Here is a 19,465-nt window from a genome sequence, read left to right as displayed (position 1 = left end):
CTGACATCATACTGCAGCTCTGAAAATGACACTCTACAAGATCGTTAAATATCCCAAGCTGGAAGGGACCCACAGGGGTCATCAAGTCCAACTCCTGGCTCCACACAGGGCCATCCAAAACTCAAACCACGTGTCTGCGAGCGTTGTCTAAATGCTTCTTGAACTCCAGCACCTTGGGGCCATAACTGCTGCCCTTTGCAATCTGTCCCAGGGCCCGACCACCCTCTGGGTGCAGAACCTTTCCCTAACCCCCAGCCAGACCCTCCCATGTCCCAGCTCCATGCTGTTCCCTCGGGTCCTGTCGCTGTCCCCAGAGAGCAGAGCTCAGCACCTGTCCCTCTGCTCCCCTGTGAGGGAGCTGCAGGCCACCATGAGGCCCACAAAGGCACTGTCACCAGCACGCAACAGTCCAGCAGGACAACATAAACAATCCTTTCCTTTATTACCCTCTGTTCACTTAAGAGAGTAAGAAAGCCTGGGCTGAGCCCTCTGCCATGGCTGCCACAAAAGCCAGTACCTGGACCCTGCTACCCAGCTTCCACCCAAGATGAAAGCCATTTCCAGCTGGTGGCCATAGCCCCAAAATTCAGATGGTAGGAGTCTGGGTTGCAACACTGAAGGGTCAAATTTTGTGCCCTGCTACCAATATGGTACTGGCACGAGGAAGCTGACACAGCAACAAGTAGCGTGGTTTATTCTTGTTTTGGTATTCAAAAATGGACCTAGAATCAGTATATACCAAAGAGTCACAATAGTCCTGTGCCAAACTGGACTGTAATGCAATTAATTATGTAGCCACATATCATCTTTTCCATGGGACATCTGCCCCATTCACTGCCTAAGAGAGACACGTGTGGGTAAAATCAAGACAGCAGGAGCAACTGTAAATCTGTCAATTCCTTAACAGTAAGGGGTTTAGCTTTTCAACCTGAATAACTTCCTTTTAACATCACACATTACATGCAAAAGTGTTTAGGCAGAATGCTAAAGGAGACAGCTATGCAATCCCAACCAGTACATATAAAATAGCTGGCATAAACACATCAGTGAAGTTTGTGTCTGGTTCCAGACGCTAACACAAGTCAATCTTGCATACTTTTGGGCTAGACCAAAAAAAGTCAAGGGCATAAATAGCTGACACAAACCAGTAAAGCTCACCCTGAGCAGAATCTGAAGGCACACAACACTAAAGCAACAGCAACAGTCCTAGCACCAGTATCAGCTAGACAGTTTTTCATGCTTGTGGTTACAGAGAAATGCCCCAAACCACAACAGCGTTAGTGATGTAAATAAAGACATTCCACCACCTCCCTCAAACAGAGATTTGGGATATTTTTAGTCTTACATTTTTGAACTACTTTCTTAAGGTTTATTTTTCTTATAGTACTTTTAAAAAATGGCTATTTTGGTTCCAGATGATTTAATTCCCCTGGAAATTTGATCCATCTGTCCTTAACCACAGGGAAAAATCAGAAGCACTGATTTCTATAAACGTAGAAGCACTTCTTTGTCTTAGAGAGGTGTTACAGTGATGAGTACAGTGGCAAGCTGCAGCGAGAGATACTGCAGTAGCAAATCCTCAAAGTGAATCAGTATAAGCCATTCCATTCAGAAGCCAGACACTATGAGTGTCCCTGAAAACAGGATCTCATCTAAGCTTCATGACAGACCTCACACCACTAAGACACTGGAGTATGATCAGGACACCTTTCACCTCAGAGGAGGGCTTTCATAGCCAGAGCTATGGCTAAGCTGTAAAATTCAACCAAGAAGAAGAAATGGCTAATCAAGAGACAGCAAATGGCTTCTGAAATAATTTTCATTCTCTGTATGTGATAAACATGCCTAGAATTGATGCAGGAGTTAGAAAGCAGGAACTAAAAACAAGTCTTCATAAGAAATAAAAACACCATATGCAAATGTCATAAGGTATATTCATCAAACACAACAACCAGAGCATAGTACTTATTGCCTCATTTCAGAGCACAGAACCCTGAACAAATACACCTAGATAGACAGATAATCTAGACAGATAATAAAATTCATTAATATCAGTCTTTACTGCCTCATCTTTCAGCATTGCATAAAATCATTCTGCCATTCAGGACAAGAAAGACTCCTTACACAATTGCCAATAAAATGAACCATCAAGTACATTCAAGCTCTGAAATGGTAAATTTTTTCTCCAGCTATGAGATTCCTCTCAAGAGGCATTCAGATCTAAGATTCAGGACAGATACTCCTGATATAGTCTCAAATTCACCATATAATATATTCCTAAAGCCAAAATAAATATAGAGAATTCTTCCAGGCAGTAAAAATCAGGTACATTGCCTTCCCCCTGACCCCTCAGCTGAGCTGTGGTGATTCAGAGTAGCAGAAGACCTGTTCTGGAATTTTATAAAAATTAACAATTTTTCACTTAAGCATAAGACACTCAGCAGTTTTTCTAACTCATGATAGTTTTGTCAACTTTTTAGGGATGTTTTCATAATAACATTACATTCCCTTTTCCCCTTTCAGAGCCTTGCTCAGCCAGCCTCTTGTTAGTTAAACCACCCTCCTAAGCTACATACAGAAACTCCAACTTGATGTTTAAGCAAAAGAGTTCAAATATGCATTTGTTCTGACTGTTAAAGGTTCAGCAGTGCACCCACAGCATTGCTTTAACCATTCACACTGTCACGGGTGAACATGAGTGTGTTATGAATAACGCAGCTGAATTATAGTGTATACAATAACTTCAGCCATGCAGAAAGACAGAATGTGTTTCTCTTTTAAAAGTGGTAAGGCTTTTATGAATAGATGGATGTTTATCAACAATAGAAATCAATATTGACTATATGAGGTTGCATATTGATATCACACCTATCTTGAAAAGAAAAAAAGAAAAGCACCTATGTTAACATGAAAAGATTATTTCAAAAAGGATTCAGTTCTGATGACTGGGGAAGAGGGAATCTTTTTTATTTAAGCCCACCAAAAAATCGTATATATTATATATATGTATTTTTATTGTTTGTTTTTTTTTTTTAATAGACACTGGCACTTCTAAAGTCCTATAAAGAATAATAGAAAGAAAGTCATACACACAAAGTCACACAGGCTTCACTTCCCTATATTCCAGTTTAAATTCCGTATATTCTAATTTCCAACAGGGGGTAGCATTACACTACTGCAAGAACATTTTATATTTAAAATACACTCAATTTCCCCACATTTGCTGGTCTGAGCTTCCTTGTACGACAGATGTGTTAAATTCCACTCATTCTGTACAAAATGAAATCCACTCAGACAAAACTACTGTACCACTGAAAATAAGCCTCAGATGGGGCCCAAGTAAGTCCAAGTAAAAGCAGATTTTACTGCTCAGATAATAAGCAGTTTGGTTTCCTAACCCCATTCTTCATGCTCCGTATGTAAAAGACACAGAAGAGGCAGGGTGTACACAGACAGGATGCAGCACCTCACACAATCCATCTCTTTCGTATTTTGAAGTTCACAAGATTAACAGTTCCACCATTGTGGATATCAGTAGTGTAGAAACACCTGAGAAATGTGGACAGCTTGACAAACGGAAAGTGTTTTTCTACATTTTCTTACAATAGCACATCCCAGAAAAAAATGAGCTCTGCTGCAGCAGGAATGCTAGCCCATTTCAAGATTTTAAAAGTCAATACGAAAGCACTGCCTAGCATGAAGCTTGAAGCAACTGAACATACATGTAAATGCAAAGGACAGTCATTAGCATACACACCCCTGCACACACAAAGGGATTCAGATATTCTTGCCTTCTCAATTAGGAAAGGGTGCCTTATGGCAAATTTACACAGGAAGAGATGTATAATACAAAAGCGCTAATAATTTGTTCATTTCTTGACCCAGAACCATTCCTTCTCTAATGTTGTCACTGTGACTTCAACCAAAAATGTGTAAGACATTTTACATATTTCAAATATGTATACATATAGTTCTTATGCAATTGTACTGAGAAGCATTCCAACACACCAAAACTACGCTTGTTAAGAAGTTCCTGATTAGCAGAAAATTAATTCCACATATTATACAAAAATGCAGAAGGTTTTCCTTTTACACAGTTTTTTGCTTGCAACAAGACTGTAAAACCAAGTCGTCTGTCCTTGAAGAAAATGGAAATTTTTGAAAATAAAGGGAACTCATGGATTCAACTATACCACCACAGCTACAGTGAAAAACAATAAACAAAGAAGGGCTGAAATATGGAAATATTGCAACAGCTAGCAAAGTAAAAGCTCAAACATTTATGACAAATTAAACCTATGTTTACTGATTTTTAGAGATGGAGAAAGTTTATTTTAAGCTGTAATTACCGTTTTGAAATGTTCACCTAGGGACTGCCCTAAGAAAGCTTTGCTGCTTCTTCCACTTCCCTCAAAGTGTTCGGCAGTGAGAGCTTAGTTTGTACTTGCACTAAAAATACACTTGGGCCTGTTCTGTAGGCAAAGGAACCATGCCAAGTTGCATTAGACTAGCTATTTGATTCCTTCCTCCCAGCCCATTCCGCATAAAGACATGAAGAAAAGAATCCTTGCTATAACCTGTGCATCCTGCTCCGCACAAAGAGAGAACTAGAGTGGGCTTAATTATGAACCTATGAAGAATAAAGATTAAAGCCTTGCATACCATCTTTGCATTCATTTTCCTTCTTTTTCAATTGCAATCCCACATTTGTAGCTAAGGTTAGTCAACTTCTGCCAGAAAAATGATTAACAAGATAATCAGTGATCAACACTAGAAAGAAATGGATGGAACTAAAAGGACAAACAAGGGAGAGAAAGCTCAAAATAGTAAGATTAAGACAAGCCCAGCCATCACTGAAATTATGGTTTGTCAAAGGTAATGAAACTATAATTAAACTGCACAGCTTCAAAGGATACAGATACTTAACTATGCATGGGGGCTGCTCACAGGCTTTTCCTACATCGGAAAGCACTGCTATAAATTATTAGGTATAATTATTTCTGTAGCTTTCCAAAGCTTTCTATAGCAGTTATCTCCATAGCACATGTGTTCTGCTTAACTTTCAGTCTCAAGGAACGAGTTGAATTTGCAAACTTCATCTGGAAAAGTTTTGCCAGTGCTGCAGAGGATTCAGGTATACAGTTACGAGCCCTGATACAGCCCACTTAACATTTCTCTGTCCTTGCAATAAACCAGCTCTGGAAAAGGTTTATATTTCCTTAATATTTTCCGGTCTCAAATTTCTTGTGCATTCAAAATTGCTTCCAATCAGCATTGAATTAGCAGAGGATTCCACAGAATCCAAACTACTACAAAGGATGTGGCTAGGGGAGAGGAACACGGCCAGAGCTCATGTCCCACTGATTCCCAGCTGTTGAAACAGTCATTTCAGTTGACTGACAGCTGGCTGCTGCAGTTTATGCTGCGAATAGCGCAATATCCTCATGTGACAAGACTTAGGAGCACAAAGTCCCTTTCAAAGCCCCTTTTCCATCCACCCTTTGGACTCGTGTGGGAATGTGCTGCATCAGACAAGGTCTCATGGACCGCTTTCTTTCATCTGCCCTGGTTTAGGAAAGGCAGCATGGAAGCACATAAAAGCTAAAGCAAAGGGAGGCATAAATGCAGAGCAACAGAGAGGCTTTACTGCAGCCTTGAATCTGTACATAGCACTCTGGCATTCACTCACCCCATCCTGGCTGTCATTTATCACATGGATCACATTAACCAACACATGTTTTGATCTTAATAGCCCCAGCCTACCCCAGCAAGCTCAGCCTAACTTTTACACGCACAAAAAATGCGTGTTGTCACAGACATTGATGCACCAAACTTCACTGTAGCTGAAGAAGATGGGATGGATAATTGCTCCACATAACATTTTTCCTATACTTCTGTCCTATGCCTGTTGGTAGGATTACTCCCTGAAGCAAGTTCAAGATTTTCAAGGGATCCTTCAACACTTAAGATGTTATTATCCTAGCAAGAACGGCCAGAATGCAGGGAAGTCCATCCCTCCAAAACATCATTTAGGAATGGTACAGAAAGGTTGTGTGCAACTAGTAAAAAGTAGGGTAAATAGTGGGTTTTTTTATACTGTAAAAGGATTTGCTCAGTTGCAGTAACTTTAAGGTTTTGTTGTGTCAGCTTAGTTCTGGCTTAGAACTGAGTTTAACCAGCACCAGAGAAACTCAACAGTCAGTATCTATGTACCTAAGATGGGTCAAGCTGACTAGCTGAAATACTCAGCTGCAGACACCTTGAACTGCTCCAAAAGTTCCCTGTGGCTCTCACACATTGTAGTTTTAGCTATTCCCTAGTCAGGCAAAACTGCTTTTGACCTCAAAGAAAATAATAATAATAATAATAATAATTTTTTAAAAAATGCAATATGCTTCTCCATAGTCATTTAAGGGCATACATCTCTGGATTCTGAAAAGACAAATTTCTCCAGAACACAGAAATTCTTGATTGGATAAGGATGTTGCCAGCTTTTATGTTTTTCTTTTCTTCCTCTGTTGTTGCAACTTTGCTTGAACTTTAGTCCTGTTCTCGAGCATGTTCTTGATATCTTAGACCTTTCTAAATGCTAAAAAAATACCTCAACCCTCTAGTTAATCCCATGTTTATAAAGAACTGATTTTCAACAGCCATGTCCTTCAGACTCTAAATCCACTGAGTGCAAAGGTTCCTGCATTAATAACTTCTTCCCAGTAATTCTGCAGTTCTTGAAAGACCCCATTCTTCAAGTTCTATGTCACACAAAAATTTTCTGTGGAGATAATATATTCGGTGCCACTACTCTGATCTTTCTCATTTACTAGAAAGTGGCTTTGAACTATTTCTTGAAGTTATTAAAATTAGTGATAGACTTTCCAGCATGTCAAAAAAAAAAAAAATGTAGAGCAGCTGCTCCATCTTGGCAGGTTGATTTTCTTCTTTAGTAACTCTTATTAATGAGTTCCTTCTCTGTTCACAGTTCACATGAAAGGCAAACAACTTTCTGGCTCTCTCACTGCAGCCTGGAAAACATCAGATTTAATAATAGATTTAGCACTCAGATAGAATTGTCCATATTCAAAGCACTGTAGAAACAGCATCTGATCAATCCTGACAGTAGCCTTGGTAAGCAAATATTATCCAGGTACAGATTCACAGACTGAAGGTGTCAGAGCCACCATAAGACCATAATGCAAAATTTCTAGATCAGTATAAGTCTCAAATTTCTTATCTCTCTTGCACACCCCGGAATTTCGCTCCTGTCAAAGTGAGAGGAAACCCAAAACACTGTCATCTGCACTTCACCATCACAAATTCCTACCAGGAGTTTGCCTTACACCACTGGCTTTACAGCATAGCTACCAAGTTCATAAAACACATCAAACATTAAGCCAGGCAGGGCAAAACACCAAACTTTAGGATGGATTTCTTCTGTATTTCCTGAGGTCCAGAACAATAGACCCCAGCTGCCTAGTCTCTGCTATGTGGAATTTTGAAGAACTGCCTTTCTTTACTCCTGTGGGCACATCCCCTGTCCTTTCAGCAGAATTGTTTGCAACTATGATAATAAAGCAATACATGAAATTGCAAGGCAACTTTAAAACAGTCCCTTTTGAAAGCTGTTGGGGTACGTATTGTTTCTCTTCCTATACTAGAATGGTTTACCCACATTTTCTATCTGTTCTCCCTAAGGAAAGTAATCCTTCTGTTATGATCATATATACTCCAATGATTCATTCTTCAAATTCATTTCAGTGCTTTTTTTTTTTTTTTTGGCAGTGGTAGTAGTCAATTTTTTTGTGGAGCAGGTAATAATGTTATCTTCAGAAGGTTTGTTGGCACAACTGCTATCATTTTGCTAACCAACGCGAAAATCACATTGCCCATTTGTCATTACCATGTTATTAAAATTTTCTAAGCCAATATTAGAAAACATTATTTGCTCTTTATGAGCCAAGTAGCATTGCTTGGTATAGGGTTGAACATTTCTGTTAGAAACAGTAAGAATTTACTCATATCACAACCTCTACATGACAGATAGTTTATGGATCTAATCTGAGTACTACAAATCTATATCAAAGAATGGTTTGGGTTGGAAGGGACCTTAACGATCATCTAGTTCTCACCCCCCTGCCATGGGCACGGACACCTCCAACCAGCCCAGGCTGCCCAAAGCCCCATCCAGCCTGGCCTTCAGCACTTCCAGGAATGGGGCATCCACAACTTCTCTGGGCAGCGTGTTCCAGGGCCTCACCACCCTCTGAGTGAAGAACTTCCTCCTAACATCTAATGTAAATCTCCCCTATTTTAGTTTAAAGCCATTCCCCCATGTCTCATCACTGCACCCCCTGACAAAGAGTCCCTCCCCAGCTTTCCTGTAGCCCCCTTCAGGTTCAGGAAGGCCGCTGTAAGGTCTCTCCGAAGCCTTCTCTCCTCCATGCTGAACACCCCCAACTCTCTTGGCCTGTCTTTATAGGAGAGGTGTTCCAGCACCTTGGTCCTTCTTGTGGCCCTCCTCTGGACTTGTTCTAATGCATCCATGTCCTTCTTGTGCTGGAGGCCCCAGAGCTGAACACAGGGCTCCAGGTAGGGTCTGACAAGAGCAGAGCAGAGGGGAACAATCTTCTCCTTCACCCTGCTGGCCATGCTGCTTTTGATGCAGCCCAGGACACGGCTGGCTTTCTGGGCTGCAAGCGCACATTGCTGGCTCATGTTGCACTCTCATCAACCAACACCCCCAGGTCCTTCTCCTCTGGGCTGCTCTCAATCCATTCTCTGCCCAGCCTGCGTTATATCCTGTGTTATAGGATATTATCAGCCCACTTGACAGTATTTCCACAGATATCATGAAGTATTTAGTGTACGGGGCATCCTAAATTCCCCAAACTAATTCCCCTTGTACGCATTGTCAAGGATCATGGAAGAATGTAAGTGCAATTTTGTCAGAACACATTCATCCTTTTAATTTCCACACTTCCAGTTTTAAGTGGCTCTGTGAAAAAGAGTTGGTAGGAAAGGCCCTGCACATACTGAGCATCTATTTGCACTCCTCCCATCTACTGGCAGTGAGTTGCTGTCAAGCCTTCAGACATGCCATCTGAATGAGTGCAATCCAGCTGACACTCACCCATTCCTTCTCTGTGCCACGCAATTACTTTAGTATCAGTAACTTTTAATCAAAGCACAGTATTTGCTGCTTAGCCTTCTTCAATCCATGATCTTAGAAATATAACATTAATAAAAATTACAATCAATTTACAAAAATGCAAGTCAGTAACTGAGATTTTTTACTTTTTTACAACATTACAGAAGGAAATGAACTGCTTGGGAATCAAACCTAGGAATCAGTCTGGGGCTGACACTGGAGCTATTCATTTCCCCCTGAGTATGGTGCAATTTAATCCACCCTCTCCCAATCTTTTTGTAGTATCTGCCTCCACAGGTGAATTCTACTTTCGCCTTTTAGAAAATGAAGATGGAAAATGTCTGCTAACATTTTAGAGGATTCTCTAGACTTTTTCCAGAAATAAATGGATGTATGTGAGAAAGAAAAAGAAAGAGAGAGAAATAACAACAGGGAAAAAAAAACTTCCACTTTTCCATTTTGGCCACATTCCCAGCAATTTGATGAGTCTCTCTACAACTGGATCAAAAACAAAAACCCTGCAAATCCTACATTCCAAAAGGAGTAATTTTTTCCAGCTTTCATTGTCAGATTCCTCCTCCTTCAAAACATTTCTTTCTCTCTCTCTTCAGATAAGCTATTGCTCCCAACAGAGGAAGAAGTAGTCATCAGCTGTAGTAATAATGAAAGCTGTTATCCAGCTCAATTGTATTTAGGGGAAGAAGTAGATTTTCCCATTTGTTCATTCTGATGGGTATGAAAGGTCAATACTGTGGTTTTATCAGTCTCTTCGGTGGCTCTCTGACAGAAAAGCAATCCAGAAACATTTCTGTTTGGTACAGAAGAATGAGTTCTGCTGAGCTATGTTGTCTACATTCCAAGCATGTAGAGAAGATGCTTGCTTCTCTTGAGATTATTAATGTCATTTCACTTACCAGTGCTTGTCTGGCAGGTACCTCCTTTCCCACTGCAGACCACAGGGTGTCTGTTTCACTTTAGTGCCTGATCCCAAGAAGTGCTAAGAGCTGAATTCTTGCTATTCTGAATTCAGATTTGAATCTTTGCTCCTAGTACAAATGCTGGAGATTCTTTTGTGATAGATGAGATGGAGAGTATCTCCAGTGTAATTTGTTAGATAAGAGGTAAGTGGCAAAAGCAATCTGCACAATTGTTGTAGGGTGCATACATCTTCTATTTCACTGTGATATCTCAAATCCAGAGCTGTACCCATTAAGTGACCTTCTTAAGGAAAGACATCTACATGACAATTTCTATTCTAAAATAGAAATTTCTATTCTAAAAAAAACGTAAAATAAAAAAAAATATCTAAAGGTCATATAAATAAGCCTTTATCAGCAAGAGCAAAGCAAAAAGGAAGCTTGGTCTCTGGGTTATTTGGGAGTGAAGCCTGATGCCAATAAGTGTTATAGTATTGTTTAATTGCCGTTATTTTGTACAAGAAAAAAAAATAAATAAATCATCACCCTTCCCCTATGAACTGCTAATAAGGAACATCTCAAAACAGTGCACAAGCAGACCCAACAGCACTTTGGTAAGATGAAGGCTGCTAACTCCGTGGCATACCTGGGGTCCTGGCCAAAACCAGAAAAGGGAAAACAAAACAAAAGCTCTGAGCCTGACACTCCCCTCACATCTTTTGTGCTCTTTCCTCTGCCAGTTTCAACTGGAAAATGTATTTTTCCTCCAATCTTTGGTTTTCATGGTGCTGTATGCAGCATGTCATGCTGTAAAAAATAACATGAATGCTGTATGCAGCATTGTCAGGGCAGAAAAACAGTTCTAAAAGTGACTGCATTTTATTGTCAAGGACAGCAGTGATCATGGATTTCTTCCATTTCAAAAAAATGTTGTGGGGAAATGACTGCTTTTAAGGATTTCTTTAAATCTATGAAAAGCAGAAAATAACACTAGTTTACAGCAAAAGTTTTAGAGCCTTTTACAATAACTGTAATAAAAATATTTGTCAAATCATTGTCCAATGCATACAGTTACCTCATTAAGAGGTGACCCATGTTATGGCAGATGCACCTCACTGCAGATTTAAGTATAACAGTCACAACTTAAAGAAAAACAAGTGGAATTAAAACTTAAGCACAAATGCAAACTCTCTAATTCATACCAAAAGCCAATAGTACCCGTAATTAGGGGTCACCAAAGCATAAGAGACCTCACAAACATCATTACTGAGATCATACCTACTTCTACTGACTTCCAGATTCCTCTGAGGTGTGAACTGTTCCTTTTATAGTTTTAACAGTGAGTGTGTTGCCTAACTGCCCAGAGCTCTGAGATTAAAACAGAAAGACAAGTAGGAATAGCACCACTGATGATGACAAATGCATCCTTCTCAACTGAGGCTTTAGACAGCCTGGAGCTTTTTGGAAGGTGGGAGGAAGCATAAGATGTTACGGCATCACACATCAGTAATAGAAAATAGCAATAATAATAAAACCTTTGAAAAGAAATGTAAAAGGCATGTAGCTACTAATAATCATGTTCCTATGTTTTAAGAAAAAAATAAGGAAATAAACAAAATGTTCAAGCCTCATGGGGAAAAAGGTAATGGCTCCAACAGGAGAAAGTTGCTACAATGAAGTTATATATAGTGATCTACTGTGCTTCCTTTATTTTAATACTGCTTTAGAAAAGTACCCGATTAAAAGCTAAAAAAGAACAAAAAAAAAAAAAAAAAAAAGGAAAATATTTGCTGTTACATGAGTGTGACAGTGTAGGCTGCAGCTGCTGTATCCTGAGTCCTACCACAGGAGCTTACACCTTACAGGCCTTCTCTTCCACCCCTTCCAGAAGTAGTGTCTACAGTGAAGCACCAGCAAAATCCGTGTCTGCGGCTGTGTACAGGATTTGGAAGACAGAAGCCATATTCCCAACCCAGTTACAGGCTTCGCGTGACCTTGGTAAGTGAGGCCAGCCAAGACCACAAAGCAGGCCTGGGCTTCTCTAGGCATCATCTCCGTGCAGAGCATGATGGAAACAGACACATGCACAGCAGCCCTACACCTACCCAGAGACTGTGCACTCACAGAAGGTTGCATTTGTTTAAGAAGCTCTGCAGGGACCTTGCATGAAGTGATGATCACAGCACAGACATGCGCATGCCCTCTCTTAAAAGTTACAGTGCAAAATAAAGCAGTTTCTACAGCACAGACTAACAGAGATGACTTTCGTATCAGCTAATCGAAGCAACTCCCCACATAAGCAATGCCCCCACAGCCCCCCGAGGCAGGTACCAGGTCTCCCTGTACTGTGTAGGGAGAGGTTTTCAGCCACTCAGAGCTGTGAGCCTGCTACCTGACAGAGTCCCAAAACTCCTTTGTGCATGGTGGCCACAGCATCCCAGTGTTTCAGCTTGCTACAGATACGCCGGGCGATTCAAAGTCTGAGACACACAGTTACTGTGGCAGCAGGAACCACGCAAATAGTATTTAGGGCCCCCATAGAGGGCTTTGGTGGATCTGCTCCTAATCTGGGACCATTGTCACCAAGGAGGCTTTGGTATTTTTAAATGATCAACTAAAATAGGTGGCTGAGTGCCAGTACAGGACTGATGACAACAGACACATACAAACGATGCTTTCTTTTATCCTCTATGGTGGCAAGTTAACTACCAAAGCTGCAATTGAGCCTGTGTTTCTACAGATGTAAGAACTAATGTAGGTATGAGTTTATGTGAACCAGAAACACATAAAAGTAATTCCTACTGATAGACACATTTTGAGCTGCCAACAGTGATTTGAGTCCAGCACTAAGCAGTACAAAGAGAAAGCCAGAGTCAATCCATATTAATTCAAATCGCAAGAAGATGAAGGTCAGGGGACAAAAAAGCAAAGCAAAAATAAAAGCAATACTTGTCAGATGGAAAAGGACAAAACCAGTTGGAAAAGAATTTTATTTTTCAGAAATTTACAAACAGTGGTGGTGTAAAAAAAGACACCCTATAAAAAAAACGTTGACAGTTTCTCAAACTACAGCATCAAATGAAGTTACAGAGCAACAAACTTACAGTATAATGCCATTCCTCAAATTAGTATCAGCTAAGTAGCTGAAAATTAAGTCTAATAATAAATCTCTACACCTTACTTAGAAATCCCACAACAATTCAACATTCTGAACTTAAAATATTCTTACAATACACACAGAATTCATCTCTGCATTAATCTATAGCACTGAAATCACCTAGGCAAAAATTACATAGCAAAGGCACACCTCGAGAAGTTTATAATGAGGAACATCTTGTGCACACTACAATAACATAAAATAGAAAGCAAATCACCCTGCATGCTTGCTTATTAATCCCCAGTGTCTAATGTGAAATACAATATAGAAATTAAAGAAGCAATATTTAGTGGTTTTATTCATGCTGGTTCTATTCTTCACCCAGAGTCAAACAGAAAGTCTTCCTTCCCCTGTTTTGTTTAAACCCCGGCGCTCTCCCAGAGTATGTTCTCCCTGTGCTCCTCATCAACCATGTCATTAGGGGAGCAGGTGGCTCTTAACCTAGTCAGTCTCCATCCCGAACGCTGCCAGCCCTTCCCTGTGTGCACGTCTTCATCCTGCACCCTGTCTCCAGCTCTTCACATGCTGAACTCCAACACAAAGACAACATCCCCAAATCTAGCTTTCATTTGCCAACGTTTTCATACAGGGCAGAAAATAAATGCTTCCATGCATTATTACTGCTGTAGGCTTTCCTCTCTTCAGGCCACCCACTCACTTGAAACAGGAGACATTTAAAAAAACATCAACACAATTTAATTAACAGCTGAAGCTGAAATTGCAAAGGCACTCCAAACACTGGCACACTAAAGCCTTTTGAACATCAACTCGAGTAAATGTGAAAACCTGATGTCTTCATTAATTCATAAATCAACTCCTTTTGGCCCTAACTGTATCTCAATTAAATTCTATTCAGAGCATGAGAAATAAGAATTATTTTTTAGTTACAGCAATGGATTTCTGCTTTCAATGCATTTGCCATGAGAAAAGCCAAACACAGTACCCATTAAATACTGCTAGAAATAACTTGACAATGTATCAAAAGGTTATTTTTTCTTTCCAAAGTAAAAATAAATCCATCAATCATTCAATTTAATATAAATTCTTTCCCAAATACTTTCAACTGGGTAAGGAAAAAAAAAAAAAAGTGCATATGATGCTAAAACAAGAGTTAGTAGAAGTGTTGCACGAGCGTTTCTCTGTCACTAAATTTGCTTAGTGACTATTCCTGAGATTCTTGCCAACTGATATTATTAGGGCTGTTAGAGTCACTGTGAAACCTGACAGCCCTTCACAATAATATATATATTTTTATACATATACACACATTTAAATAAATATATATATATATACACACACAAATAAAAGTAATGGGTTTGTATGTCACAGAATGCTTACTTTCAACTGCCTGTCTGCCACAGATGTCCAGGGAAAGCATAGATAAAATCATCTCTAAACTGACAATTCAGAGCACCCATAAAGATTTAGACCATATAAGCTATCCCTAGCCCAACTGGTTCTTTCCTTGCTGCCTCCAACAAAGCGAAGTTGGAGCCTGAGCACCAGGGAGCACCTCACCGCCCGCACTGCAGGAAGAGCAGAAGTGGGAGGCTGAGTCTCAGGCCCTTGCATCCAGCCAAGCTTTCAAAATTAGGCTGGAGGGCTTGCAGATGGCTGGCTTGGATGGCCTCGGAAGAACACTGATCCTAAAAAGCAGCACAGACACAACCTCAGCCTCCTACACCAGCATTTCCCTTCCTCCCAAAGGCCACAAGTACACAACAAAGAAATGTCCTAGGTGCTCTCACACTGCTGTTACAGAACCGCAGAAGCATTTCAGGCACGAAGGATGTTCTAGGTTTCATATGCACAAACAGCCAATGATGCAAATACATGAAACACCACATGAGAAGAAAACAGCCCCTAAAGTTTATAATCTTTTAATTTCTTTTTTAACTTACTCTACACTCAAATCCTTCTCACAGCAGTGATTTATGTAAACCCACATGATGAATTAAGAAGTATACACTTCAACAGCAGTACTTAATTCCTCATACAGAGGTCTCTCTTGCTGAATCCTTACTTCACGCATTCCCAATTTGAGCACTCCCTGACTTTACTCCTCTGACTTTATCAGCACTTCAAGAGCACACCAACACAGATTTACCTTCTTTTTGTTTATCAAAAAAGAAAAAAGTATTCTCCAGAATGGATAAAAACATAAATATTTTCTTCATGCAATGTATAAAGCTTACTGTCATAAAAAGCCAAGAATTTAAGAATTTAACAGGATTCAGAAAACTTTTGGGAACAAAGTCACAGTAACAGATAGTGATAGAGATAAAAACGTGTTTAGAAAGGTATATGAATCTTCATGCTTCAGGTTTTAAGTTTTTCTGTGACTGGTGATCAAAAATAACTTTCCCTGCAAGAACACTGTCTGGTTTTGTATACCTCCTCAAAATATCTGTCAGAGGCCGGTTATAAATACCATAATGGATTCGGTGATCTGTTATGGAGTGCCACGCTAACTGGGCTATCTTCTCTTTCCCCAGTAAGAAGCTTCACTAATCCGGCTTTTTCTTGTGCAAGATATGCTCACAAACTACATTAATGAAGAAAAGAGAAACACTAACAAATAAAAATATGCACCATGGCCATCCTTAAGAGTAGCACATGCTATTTGGCCTCCCTTCTTTCCTCTTTTGAAGTGCCAGCAGCAAGACAGATCAATGACCTCCATACTAAATTATTGTTACTATATGACAAATTCAGCCCTCTGGTGTGCCTGTAACGCTTCCATCTCTGTCACCACAAGCCACTCACATACACTCAAAGACAAAACTGGCCAATTTAAAAGCAATGATTGATGGCCTATATTATTCAGTGTTTTCTTGATCAGGCACAGATTTTGAGGAACTTGTGTACTAAGCCTCTGAACTTGAGCATAAACAACACAAAAGTAAATACCTATTACAATTATAAAGGAAATAATAATATTTATGACTTGCAAGTTAAGCCATTTTAAATTAATCATGCTCTATCATTAAGGCTTGTTAGCATCTGCTCAGTGTTAGGTATTTACCTTTAGTCCACCACAGATTGGACAAGCGGAAAAAAGAGCTCTTGTCATCCCAAGGTGGGGGCTACAAGTGTCATAGGGGTCAGCTGAGACTCCACTAGGTGGTGCCAACTCACTACTTTTGGAGTCTGACACCTGTCCTTGTGGCTTTGTATCTGACCACCTCGAAACAAAATCCACATGTGTCTCATCACTTGAGTCCTTGGTGCTTTCTGGGAGTAAGGATGAAGGCCTCCCTCGGTCCTGGCTGTGCTCAGCCGCCCTCTGTGCTTCTAGGCGTGGTAGTAGCAGTTTCGGGTCACTAGCACCATGAGGTGGCAGGGTCTGGTCCTTGGGTAGTGTGGAATCTGCACTCTTCGGTTGCACATCTTTAGCAGCTGCCTGTAACAAACTCCTGGGTGTGTCATAAATATGTCTGAGAGAGCTGGGAATCTGATACTCTGATCCCGCACCTCTCTGAGGCTCACTGTGAGGACAAGTACATAAATTCTGATCTGAAGGAAAGTTCAATGGCAGGCTTAGCAATGATCCAAACTCATCACCGTGGCAAATGTCCAAGCTCCCAGCATAAGAAGAGAAGCTTCCAGAGTAAGAGGAGTGACTACCAGTAGCTATTCCACTGTCAGAAGAACTCTGACGACCTATTTCCTGCAGCTGTCTGGATCGGAGGGGCTTCGGAGGTGGTTTTGTGATGCCACGTGCCCCTTCTGGAAGGGTCTTTTCTTCCCCGAGATGAATGCCCTTTGCAGCTGCCAGTCCATGACTCTCTTGTGAGGTGCTGGCTGAAGATTGTTCAGGCCAAATTGTCAATCTGCTCCCAACACTAACATCCGAGTGGCTGGTGTCTGAAGACGAGCTTGAAAGACTTCTATCATCTCCTAGAAAAGAAGAAAACGGATCAACCCATGTTTAAAATACAATGGAGAGACTGACAGCAGAACGAGTATGCACAGAAAGGACCCTAAAATTCTGTCTGCTTTGTAAGGGAAAGTTCTGTCAGAACGCCAGGATTCCTGTAATAATTCCTATCCCCACTGGAAAAATAAAATGCAATAGTATGTTAGCTTACCATAACCCTAGCACATTGTGGAATACACTGCATTCAGGGCTACATTTTTAGAGTTGGTGCACCCAGTTCCCCCCTTTTCAAACATATTTTACTCCTATACAGTTATTTGGCTTTATTTTAGACACTCCTCTTACCGCACAGGCCATAGTCATAAAGGCCCATATTCTCAGAACAGCAGAGGGTGTTCTGAAAAACAACTAGTCACTGTAACCCAACACTATACATAAGAAATTCCAATATTTCTATTTTATCTGAATCAACCAAATGGTTACTCATACTTTTTTTTCCCCTCTACTTAAATCTTACCTGAATGACAAAGTGCATGTTAGAGACAGCAAGAATAAAATCAAACTTAAGACTGTCCTGTCCACTCATGTCTCCCTACACCGTACTTCTCCATAATATCCATACCAAAAGACAATAATACATCATAGCCACAAATAAAAATGTCAATACTACCTTATGACAATGATTACAAATCTACATAGTAAAAGATCTCCCATGATTAATTTACGCATACATTGCAATATTTTTTTCCCCTTGATACTTGCAAGGACACAATTACAGCTATCTACAGCTATCCACGACAGAAGATAAAATAAACAAAAAAGAATAAACATCGGCATAAAAGGGCACTTTCAAGGACATTTCAAACACACACAAAACAACACTGCCCTCCTGCAACAAAGTTATTTTCTTCATTTGTAATTAAACCTATTTTATTAAGACAAATACGGCAGAAGCCAACACCAGGATCACTGTGTTGGTATTAATTTTACTTAATTTTAAATCTTGGGCAAAAAGTTACCAAATGAGGAAGATATGTAAGGGGTCCACCACAAAACACAGCATAAGCTTCAGGTGCTGCTAAACTATTTCTATTTTCAGTTTAGGGGGAAATGTTTAGAACAATTTTCATACTCTGCATGAAGTAATTCTTGTTATGTACTATCACAAAATAATAACGTTTATTCCATGAAATCTAACCTTTCTTTTCCCCCAGTGTCCACTGCTTGACAATAGCTTGTGACCCCTACACAAATGTAACTCCCAAGATGACATTATGTTGCCACCTAGACAGAAGGCATGAATTACAAAAAACATTGGTGTAGTTCTCAGCAGTATGCCTGATACCTGAAGAAAAATACCTGCTAAATAAAACAGTTAATCTTCTGACAAAAAAAAAAAAAACTTTTAATTGAAAAAAAATAAAATTAGTTTATTTGAAATACATCTCCTAGTCTACTATTTTAGGTACTTTGGAACTTTGGAAGGGAAGCTCTCCCACAGACTAGCTGAAACTAGAACACAGAGCTCCAAGGCAGTGGCAGAACATAGATGTCCAGATTTAGGCAAATGCCCTCCCATGTTCTTGTTATTGTAATTTTCCACAAACACAAATGTTTAATTTTCCAGTGCAAAACTCAAATAATAGTATATGAAAAAGCTTGTTTTGATTCCTCATTCTCTGAGGATTATAATATCATTAGGAAAATGGTGGCAAAAATTCAAGTAAATCTCAAGCAGAGAATGTACATGAAGTTTGGCCACATGTTACCTAACCAGAGTGACTGGGTTAAACAGCATGCATGCTTCACTATCCAGTTTCATTTGTTGTACGTCAATCTAGTAGATATATTCAAAGAAGTGTCAGTGGTATTCAGTCACAAACCACTTTACCCAGCAGTCACTAAAAATCAGGACCAAAGTAACCATAGACATGTAGAACCAAATAACTAAGCTCTTGATATCCTTCACCAGCCATTTTTAGGCTTGTAGACTTTAGAGTCAAGAGCAAAGCAGATGTTTTGAGAATATAACTTTTGTTATTAAGCAATTCAAATGGCAGTTCAGGGCACAGGCCCTTTTACAAATCTAGTGCTAGACACCAATTCTTCTCTGATACATAAATAACTCCAGAAAGGACATGCACAGATACCACCAGAAAAAGAAAAGTAACACAGAACTAAAGCGCAGGATTCCTCAGATTTACTACAGATATCTGCTGTAAGCCTGATGTGTGAACTACACAAGTCAGTTCCTCTCACAGGCTGGCATGAGTCAAGTACTTAATCAGATACCAAACTTGTCACAGGCAGTTCATTTGAAGTTACACATGAAGAGTTTCAGCAGGATTCAGCATATTAAAAGATTT

The 19,465-nt window shown here is 39.9% G+C and overlaps 1 protein-coding gene across 4 annotated transcripts in view; it reads right to left on the bottom strand.

Annotated features, from left to right (window-relative positions):
- Positions 1-19,465, bottom strand: part of DOK7 (docking protein 7) — a 65,746-nt gene that overhangs the window by 22,409 nt on the left and 23,872 nt on the right. For 3 of the 4 annotated variants that reach the window (XM_068679778.1, XM_068679779.1, XM_068679780.1), the window contains one exon: positions 16,245-17,119. In XM_068679778.1, coding sequence (XP_068535879.1) covers positions 16,245-17,119 — 875 coding nt within the window. Of the gene's footprint in view, positions 1-6,421; positions 7,023-16,244; positions 17,120-19,465 lie in introns of those variants that run through there. The other variant, XM_068679781.1, reaches the window with a different exon arrangement.

The sequence above is a fragment of the Anas acuta genome, chromosome 4, assembly GCF_963932015.1.
Source record: "Anas acuta chromosome 4, bAnaAcu1.1, whole genome shotgun sequence".
Lineage (NCBI taxonomy): Eukaryota > Metazoa > Chordata > Aves > Anseriformes > Anatidae > Anas > Anas acuta.
This window is presented reverse-complemented; position numbering and strand designations above follow the sequence as displayed.